General features: G+C 41.7%; 1 protein-coding gene across 1 annotated transcript; it reads right to left on the reverse strand.

Moving 5' to 3' along the window:
• Positions 1-575: 575 nt before the first annotated feature.
• Positions 576-8293, reverse strand: pgr (progesterone receptor). Its single transcript, XM_077494328.1, has 8 exons — positions 7394-8293; positions 6409-6518; positions 4976-5092; positions 3466-3771; positions 2180-2324; positions 1892-2022; positions 988-1145; positions 576-891 (listed from the first exon to the last, which is right to left on the reverse strand). Exons 1-8 carry the CDS (start codon positions 8203-8205, stop codon positions 736-738), a joined length of 1935 nt encoding a protein of 644 aa, XP_077350454.1. The 5' UTR covers positions 8206-8293; the 3' UTR covers positions 576-735.
• Between the last annotated feature and the right edge of the window lie 2291 nt (positions 8294-10584).

The raw sequence follows: 10584 nt of genomic DNA on the forward strand, positions 1-10584 counted from the left end.
ACAAAAACGTGTAAAAATGTTTTTTAAAATACTCTGTCCTTCACTCCCAAAAACGTATTTACATGTTTTGTATGTTTTGTTTTTTATTTAATGCAAGAAAGTGCAAAGAAAGTGCTTTGATGCAGCTACTGATATGAAGAGGTGTCTCAAAGCAATGGTAGTACGGCCAGCAGGTGGCAGCAAGAGTATGAGATTAGCCAGGGCCATGTTGCAACAAACTCTTTTTGTTCGTGTTTTCACCAGGATCGTATATATATCAATGAAAATTAGCTATATTCTAAATGCTAATTCCTGCAAAATGGTAACAGATACAAATAAAAAAAATTTTCTGATGAAAGAAGAGACTCTAATCTTTCTTTTGGTAGGTTCCATGTTTTTATAGCAATATAACACAATATTCTGTGGGCCTTGCAAAACCTGTCAAAATCGAGTAAAACAACCGGGAGCAGAGGTGATTGCTTCAAGTGGAAATGGCGGCGAGTTAATGACTTTGCTGAGTTGACACAGATCAACTGTGTCGCCAACATGCTCATTCGAAAATAGTCCCAAAAGGTACGTCAGTCATACGACCGATCTTCTTTTTGAGTGTCGTTTTATTGATTGATTGTTTTGATTGATCCCACACAGTAAAGAGTAGAAAGGACGGAGGGGCACTCGGGGCGGTTTTTGGCACAAGATTGGCTCGAAGAAGAAGAAGAAGAAGGCGGGAAAAAGCCGACCGGGGTGAACGTGCGGTCACTTGGGGTGGAAGAGCAGCGGCCTCACCATGCCCGCCAGGACCTTGGGCAGCTGCGAGGCGATCACCTCCGTCATCATCTCGGGAAACTCCACCTTCATGGCGTCGGCCTGGATGAACGTGCTCAGGCAGAACAGGTTGACCTTCTTCACTATCTGTTGGGGCAGACAGGGGGGGGTTATACTTTTGAGAGTTTCCGTCGCCGATTTATAAAGCATGCGAGTTGAACGGTTTTATTTTGGTGGGCGTACTTCGTGCATGGCGTCCATGAGCTTGGTGAGGTGGTAGTAGCGCTGCGAGCTGGCCACCACGCCCTTCTCCTTCCCGTGGATGGCCTTGGTCAGCTCGCGGATGTAATTCTGACGCATCTCCTCGAACGCGCCTTGGCTTTTCAGGCCTTCCAGAGGCACTGAGGACACAACACGACCACACTTTTCACGCGTTTTCCCACATTTGGGAGAGTTCAAGAATGTTTTGACAAATTTGTAGCCTGCCTCGGATGTTTTTCTTCCGTGTTGCCGCAAATGAAGAAGAATGGTAGATTGTTGTCACGTGTACTTGCCTGAAATTCCTGCAGAGCTGTCAATGTTGATTTTAGCCTCTTGGCAGCATCTCTGACCAGTTTTTATTCTCGTTTTCATTCATTCCTTAGTAATCTCACTGATGTTTCACATTTTCTTCATTTGACTATATTGCTTGTATTCCATTTAAGGAAAATGCTACCAGGTAGCTTTTGTGTCAGAGCATTTAAATTGCTTGGAAGAAATGTTTCCCTTAAAGGTGAAGTCAATCCCCCCCCAAATTTTTGACAATATTTTTTATGCAGCCCCATTAGTCTAAATAGAGTGTTCGGTTTAATATTGTGTCAAATCCAGCTGTTTTCAATCCATATAAGGCGGCCATTTTGTCACTTGCTGTCAAGTGAAAATGACATCACAGCTCCTCAGATCTCAGGCAACAACCAATCACAGCTCAGCTTCAGAAAAGAGGTCATGACCTCTGATTGGTTGTTGCCTGGGCTCTCTCTCAGCAACTGTGACATCATCTTCAGTCGACAACAAGTGGCAAAATGTGCTAATTCTTCATTTTACTACTTCTTCTTTATGGTTTACAATCTTCTCTCTCTCTCTCTCTCTCTCTCCCCCCACGTTTTACCGGTGTTGAGTAAGATGATGGCCTTCATGCACAGGAACTCCTCGCGGGTTACTTGAAGGTTAGCGAACTCCTGCGGGATGAACTGGATGGCCAAGCACAGTTCGTAAATGGGGGATCTCCTCATTTGTTCTCTGAGGAGGAAGGCATAAATAAAAGTGATCATAAATTATCATGAAAATGCTCAAATTTATTTAACTCGGACTAGTGTATGTCAAACACATACTGCAAACACAGAAGTTAAAAAAAAAAAAAAATCATCTATTGACCGTTCTTTGTATTCATACTTACAGGCTCAGAACGAGGTCAGGCGCAAAGTACAAATATTCCCTGGTGACGTTCTGAAAGGAGCGCCAGCCGAGAGAAAACACCATCAGGTTCATCCACGAGTACTGGATGAGAGTCATCTGGTCGGTGATGTGAAGATTACGAAAGCCTTAGCAAAGGAAATCACATTTTGAAGTGGTGATAACTGGAATTGGTATTAATGTATAGACTCGAATTAGAGTAGAATCAGTTAAATATCGATTTGAATGGCAAATCCTCAAAGTGACCATCCAATTTTCAATGCCGTGCTCTGTCAATGTTTGGCAAAATAAATAAATAATTATGTGGTCAAATGAAATCTCTTACCCAGTAGCGCCCCATAAAAAAAACAAAATAAATTAATAAACACCAGATCGACTGATAAACATGAAATCAGGTGAAACTTGTCTACCATAAAGGGATGAAAATTTCTGAAGCACAAATTGAACAGGAAGTTGGAAGCAGCCATTTTGTGGAAGATGCCTACTTGGAAATTTGCCTGAAGGAAGCTTTTTTTTTTTTTTTTTTTTTTTGAAGTAATGTGGGTGAAGCATGGCATCAAAATTTGATAGTCATTTTGAGACTACGTTATGAAAAAGATTGAGGATACGTTCATCGCTGCTTGCTGCATGATGAGGTCATATTGTTTTCCATGGACAGTAAAATTAATCCGTCCATCCGTTTCACAGAACAACCAGAAAATAAATCAGAATGTATCAAAGTAAAAATAATAATGTATTAAAATAGTAGCGATAAATACTGTTCCTGCTGTGCATGCCTTAACCTCTTGGGGGCACTGTGGTGCCACACACACATTAAGATACACACTTACATGAACTTTATTAAACTCGTTTTTTTGCTGATTAGAAAGAATTTATGCCTTTGAGTATTGCTATATTACTGGTCTTTATGTGTTACTGCAGTGTTTGTGTGTGAATATTTGTTATTCAAAGAAATATCACTACTTCAGTCGATGCTAATTTCCAATTAGCATGTCAATCGGATTTTACATTGACTGATAACTTTAGCACTAGCTAACGTTTCTAAAGCATGTGTGAATCTGTACAGTAATTCTTTTTGTTTTGTGAGTTAAAGTTCACTCAGGGAAGGAAGCCATTTAACACAGTAATCTTTTTTTTTTTTTAACTGCCCAGCCGTAACAGCTTGTCCTCGTTGGTTGTTTTTTTTTTTCTTTGTCTTTTTCAGCATGTCAGGCGGAAACCTAAAGCCAATCGGTTCTTTCGGGTCTCCATGGCAACGAGAAAGCTTACCTGGCAAAGACTTGGACCACTTGACGATCCACAGCAGCTGCTTCTCGCACAGCCTGTTGAGGCTGTTGAGCAGCACGTGGGGGACGTCGGCCTGCGCGCTGTCGTAGCCCGAAAACACCACCTCGGGCTCGATGTTCTCCAGGATGGAGACGATCTGATGCGAGAACTGCATCTCCTGGATGCCCGCCATGCCCGCCATGGCGCCCATGGCCTGGCCGTCGCCCGACACGGACAAGTGCGACGGGAACATGACGGACGGCGACAAGCCCAGCGCCTTGAGGGCACCGAAACGCTTCAACTTCCTGCCTGAGAGGGCGGAGCAAAAAGGTTTTGGTTAGGGAGCCGTGTTATAAAGCGATGTCATTGTTTGCCCTTCTATGTCAAATACAGGGAGTCCTCGAGTTAAGGCGTACTCGACCTAAGGTGTTTTGACTTTACAACAGTTACGCCTGGTCCACCATTTTGGCTCCTCGTTAGTTATTTAGCGGTTAGCTAGTGCTAGCGCTTGTGCACTTTTGGGAGTATCTTTGGCTTTTTTGCCCTCTTTTTTTTATTTATTTATTTATTTTATTTTTTTTCACACATCATGGCCCCAGAGAATATAGCTACGTCTTCTATTAATGTTGGTCCAGCCCCAAAAAAAAAAAAAAAACCATTTACCATAGAAACGAAGCTAAATATCATAAAAAGATCGCAGAAAGGAGAAACACCAACGAACATCGGCAAAGACTTGGGCTTCAGTCGGACAGTCGGACAGCTTATTATTATTATTATTATTATTATTATTATTTTAATGTATTTTAGATTTTTTTTATGCAATTAATTATTTTGATGTAAATATTGACTTTAACTCATTTGCTACCCAAAACATATCAATATGTTCTATTTTATTTATTTATTTATTTATTTTAAAATGCTAGCGCATACAGAAGGCTTTGATACAGCCTCCGAACTGCAGAGAATGGGTGAAGCAATGGTAGTAATTACAAAAACGGCCAACAGGTGGCAGGAGAGTATACCTGATTTCCCCACATTTCTTACCAGATTTGTGAATAATGATGAAACTTCGCTATATTCTAATGCCAATTGCTACAAAACGGAATTGGATAGAAATATACTTTTTTTTTTTTTTTTTTCCCTGATTTAAAAAAAGAGACTTTAATCTTTCTTTTGGTAGGTTCCATGTTTTTATAGCAATGGAACACAATATTGTAGCCGGGAGCGAAGGGGGTTTCTTCTGTCAAAATGGCTACTAGTGAATGAGTTAATGCAGAAATTCGACTTGTGTCGAATTTCGGGTTACATCGCTAGCATAGGAACGGAACTCGAGGACTCCCTGTACGTCCATAAATCTGCTCGTAGAGCATTTAAAAAAAAAAAAATGTCACACGTGGATAGAGATCAATATTTAATTCATTTTTAATGTATTATCTGTCTACATGTGTTGCCGCGCTGTTTTGTTTTTGTTTTGTTTTTTTAAAAAGTGGTTGTCCTTAATTACGCAAATTACCTCCGAGCATCATTCCCGCTTGATAGCACTTGCGCAGACGACACGCCGGGCAGTTTTTCCTCCGAATCTTGTCCACGATGCAGTCGTTCCGTCCGGCGCACAGGTAGCTGTGATGACCTTTAGGACGAGACGGCACGACAAGCAGCAAAACGTCATTTCAAATTGTTTTCTTTTATTTTGAAATGCAAGAGGGGAGCGTAACGAGCAGGAGCGGGGAGAAAAGAAAAAAAAAAAAAAAAGTGTCGAAGGGCTCCTGAGTGTTCCGTGAAGAGCTCTGAAGGAGAAAATGAGATAGTGGCAAGGCTGTAAGGACGGCGTGACACGGCCATGATGAGACATGGTGGCTCTCGAGTATCCGCTGCGGTGTGATAATAAGCAAAACAAATCCAGAAAGCCCCAGATAGTGGCGCCAACCACCTCGAGCAGTTACCAAAGAAGGTTAGCGGATGCTTTTTGGGGGGTAAATGGACATGAATGTTTGGTCTAAACTCTCCCAACGTCAAACTATTTTTTTTTGTTATTTTTGTTTTTACATTCCGTCTTCCCATGTGTATGCTGACTGGGGCCCAACCAATTTAGATTTTTTATTTTTTTTTATTTTTTATTTTTTTTTCCTGCAGATTCTGATATTTGGAAAAATTTAATTCAGATAACCAATTAATCAGGCAATTGCTTTAAAAAAAATTTTAAAAAAAATAATAATTAATTGAATAAAATAACCACTATTTCAACGCTGCTCGGAGAAATGTGGGGGCAGGGGGGGTGCATAAACTAGCTAACACAAGCATAACAACGACTGAGAGGATTCCATCGCAACGGAATTATCAGCATTTCTGCTCAGCAGGTATGATTAGCACCTGTTTGATTTTTAATTGGTGAACATTATAAAAAAATAAAAATAAACTTTAAAATGACTGACACTATGTTAAGTCAAATAATTCATGCTATCAATGTAGCAGCCGTGGCTAACGTCAGCTAATCTTTACAGTGCTAATGCTAGCTTCGTATTGCTAGCCTTATTTTGTGAAGCTGGACGATGGCGTCCTCTGCGAGTATCACAGCTAAAGTTCCCTTTCGGAACTGCATGCCATTATGAAATATGAATGGCCATGTTTGCGAATCTCGTTTGCGGTTTGAGCCTGTCAACGAGGGCCGCAGTTTTTGTTAGACTTTGAGGTGTTGAGAGATTGGTGAAGTGAGGCTGCACTTTACAATCTTGTGAGACATTCTTCCATCTCCGTTGGAAAATAACATTCCAATAAATTAGAATGCATAATATAATTGATCCCCACTTCATTGAGTCGCCATTCGTTATCAATTTTCTCCCCAGACGGAGGAGGATTTCGTTAGCTGCATTCATTCAACATTCAAAGCTCCCATCCAGTGAAAAATGATGGTGAACAGTTCCATGTGTCCCGACTCCGAGTCCTCACCTTCCACTGCTCTTTTAAAAAACACCTTGCAGCTGCCGCAGGTTAGAACTCCGTAGTGGCACCCGGAGGCCTCGTCGCCGCAGATTACGCACGACCTCTGAGGAGGCATACTGCGGAAGTGAACAACGCACATTCAACTTTGCTTAAAATGACAAATACATACATGCTGCATGTCAGAAATAATCCAGGACTGGCGTCACACAAGATGCTACCTTGAGATACATATTTAATTTGTTCCATGAGCATACTTGTAACCCAAAACATACATCTCAAATCGGCTTTCCCGATTTCCCGGAAATGCCATTAATCTTTTCCAGCCAACCCCCCCAAAAATGCTTTTAATAATCAGGAAAATATAGCACTCAATACTATTGGGGGAATGGATGATGAAGAATGCATGCCTATGAGTATGGTATTATTGTCTTGCTACATGTGTTGCTGCTCTCGTGTTTGTGTTCAAATATGCTTAAAGGGATACTTGACTCACAATTTTCAGCAGTGAAAAGTTCATATTTTGTCCAGAATGAATTTGATAACTTCATTATTTTTCATGTACAATTAAAACCTTTTAAAACAATTTTTTCTTCTTGCTGTCGACTGATGATGACATCACCTGTGCTGAGGAAGTAGGTAACAACCAATCATGGCTCACCTATTTGCTGGGGTGGGTCAGCAAACTGAGCCATGATTGGTCGTTGCCTACTTCCTCAGCACAGGTGATGTCATCATCAGTCGACAGCAAGTAGAAAAATGACCTTTTAAATGAATGAATTGTATATGGAAAAAAATGAAGTTACCACTTTAGTTACAGACAAAATATTAACTTTTTACTGCTGAAAATGGTTCAATGTGTCAAGTATTTTAAAGACTTGTAACACAGCGACACTGATGCTAGCTTCTCGATGCCATTTCATATTGTTTGCATTTAAGCTAAGCGATTTAGCAATTGAAACATATATTTCCTTAAACTCGGGTTCAGATTTACCCTGCAAAGGCGTTGAAAGGCGTGTGGTTCCGCTGGGCCACGGCCTGGCCGTGTATCCCATTGTAGCCGAACGGGTCCTCCGTCCCCCCTGCCGGTTGGCACCAGAACTGCGCCTCCCCGACCCCGGGCCCCACGGCGGGCACCTGCCAGCGGGCCACCTCGCTCTTATACACGGCCAGGTGAGCCGGCGAAGGCGCGGCGGCGGCGGCGGCGGCGCCGGCGTCCAGATGGAGCGTGGCTGAGCACTTCCCGGCCAATCCTCCGCGGGAGTCGGCCCTCGGTTGGCCCTGCTGGGGCACCTGCTCGGCGGGGTTCATGTGCCCCAAGAAGTTGGGCGAAGCCTCCTGCGCCGGCCGAGGTCCCACCGGGGCGAAGCGCGCGCACTCCGGCTCGCCGAAGCCGAAGTGGGGCTGCTTTCGGCCGCCCTGGGAGCAGCCGTCGAGCGCGTCGAAGGCCGGGCACGGCGCCTCCATGATGACCGACGCTTCTTGCTCGTCCTTAATGAACTTGTACGACATGCTGGAGCCCACCTGCGCCGTGTTGTCTTTGGCGAAGTGCTCCCATTTTAAAAAGTCACTTCCACGCTCGTACGGAGTCTCCTCCTGTTGTTCCCGCTCCTCCTGCTGCTGCTGCTGCCGCTCCTCTTGCGGGGCGTCCAACAGGTCGGCGCAGTCTCTGAACACCGAACCGTCGCCCTGGCTCGGCGGCACGCCGGCGGCCGCGTAGCCGTCGCCGCCGGCGGGGAGCTTCAAGTCGTCGAAGTCCATGATGGTAGCCACGGATTCGAGCATCCTGCCGTGGACTTTCTCCATCTCGGTGTGCGTCCCAAAAAAAAAAGAAGAAGAAGGAAGAGACGCGAGTCCTTGTGCGCCTCCGAGCAGGACGGAGAGTGAGATGAGGGCTCAAGGGAGTTTCCTGTCCTGTGATCAGCCCCCACCCACCCACCCACCTCCACCGTGCGTGGCCATCATCTCCAAGTAAAAACGTTTTATTAGCAACCATCGTCCAAGATCGATGTCCCCATAGAATGTAGCTTGAGGTGTCTCTTCAAAGTTAAAGGCGAACTTTTCAGTATGAGGAAAATGCACCGTGCTCCAATTAAAGACACAAGGGTGATTGTTAGATAATTACCACCGGTTAAGCAAATGTACACCAATGCAGAGCTATAGTACTGTAGTGCATATAGTTCAGTCAGTTCTGAAAGTTTTTACTAAACAAGGCGAGAAAAAAATAATAATAATTCAATGAACAAGGATCTCGTAGATTACGATGCCCCGAATGACTACACTGAAATTAACAACAATAACAAAAATATATTTTTTTTTAAAGAATATTAGTGTCATTTATTACAATTGATTGAAAATGCCTGAGAATAGTAATTATGTATTTATGCTAATGATATTCCAGAAATAAAATTAGTTTTATATAATGACATAAAATGAGACGGAAAATATAATTTAGGAGAATTAAAAAAAGAAAAAAAAATAGTGATTAAATTAAAATTATATATATATTTTTTTTACCCCCTTGTGTCACTGTTGCATAGGTATATTTTATATGCAATATAGATTTAAAAATTCAGGTAATATTTTTACTCAAAACAACTATCTCTTTAAAAATTACAGTAAAATATTCCTCTTTTTTTTTAAACACTAAGTACTACCTTAAAAAAATCTTGGATCTCAAAGTATCACTATAATGAATAATATAAGTGTAGTAGGCGAAAGTCTTTATCAAAAGTCAGGCAGATTTTTTTTTTATATAAAAATTGAAAAAATTACGGTACATACTCTAAGCCATATACTGTAATAATTCAATTGAAATGTATTGAACATATACATTTGAAATCGAAAATCACAGTTCTAAAAGCAAATGTACTTCAGTTAAAAACAACTCAACTGCGTTTAACAAATGTACTTATACATTAAAAAAAAATGTATGCCACATAACATATGATAACAACACTATGTACAGTTTGAAGCACTACCAGGTCACGTGTCCTCTTAATACACTTTGAAAATCACAACAAAAAGAAAATTTCAAACTTTTTAAACTGGTCAATTTGACCTGCAACATAACATGAGCAAATTCCTTTTGGCTGACTTCATTGGTGATTTGAAGTCGAAATATGTATCGCACATTGGCATCTGCGTTTTTTTTTTTTTTCTGTACGACTGTGAAAGTCATGTAGCAAAACAAATCCGGTTCACATAAGTCTGAATGATAAAATGTGATGAAATGTTGCCAGAATTACCAAAATCGATACCATTTATGCTCATGTTGATATGTGCCAAGTACTGCTACAATCAAAAGAAAACATTTTTATTTTTTTTTCTCCCCTCCCAAAAGTAGCTTGTTTGAAGTGCGAGTGATGTTCTTGGATGCTGCTCTTACTTTCGGCGGTGATGCACACGTAGGCCTTGGCGCTATCTCCTGCGTCATAACCACCTTGCTATCACTGGTGTGTGTGTGTGCGCGTGTGCGAGAAGCAGGGGGTGTTCTCATTGTGTGGCCTACATTGTGACTGTAGGATAACACTGTCATGTTTATATCAGCGTGACATGTTGTTCATATGCGGCGGCGGCGGCCCAGATTAGCCACCCGATCGGGAAACTCAAGTTAGTGGCGTTAACTTTGTTGCGTGTGAGTGCAGTCGCACTTTGATTTGACTTTATTGCAACTGCACACTTGCACGACTCACAAAAAGTTTGGGATGTTTGGCTTATTCCACTTGTCTGCCTTTCTGTGACTCTTCCAGTCTCTCTGTACCGCTGGATGAATGATGGACATTCGTGATATTTATAGTTTTCAGTTGGGCTTTCTTTTAACTCATTTGCTCCCAAAGACGTATATATACGTTTTTTGTTGTTGTTGTTTTTTAATATGCTAGAGCATACAGAAGGCTTTGATGCAGCCTCTCAACTGCAAAGAACGGTTGCAGAAATGGTAGTTATTAGACAAACGGCCAGCAGGTGGCAGCAGAGCAAAGGAGATCAATCAGGGCCATGTTGAAAAAAAAAAAGAAGCTCAATTACTCACAATTCTAAATAGATTTGAGAAAATTCATGAAACTTAGCTATATTCTAATGCTAATTGCTGCAAAACGGAAATAAATAGAAATATACTTTTCCTGATGAAAGAAGAGACTTTCATCTTTCTTTTGATAGGTTCCATGTTTTTATAGCAATAGA

Source organism: Festucalex cinctus, chromosome 13 (genome assembly GCF_051991245.1).
Source record: "Festucalex cinctus isolate MCC-2025b chromosome 13, RoL_Fcin_1.0, whole genome shotgun sequence".
Taxonomy (NCBI): Eukaryota; Metazoa; Chordata; class Actinopteri; order Syngnathiformes; family Syngnathidae; genus Festucalex; species Festucalex cinctus.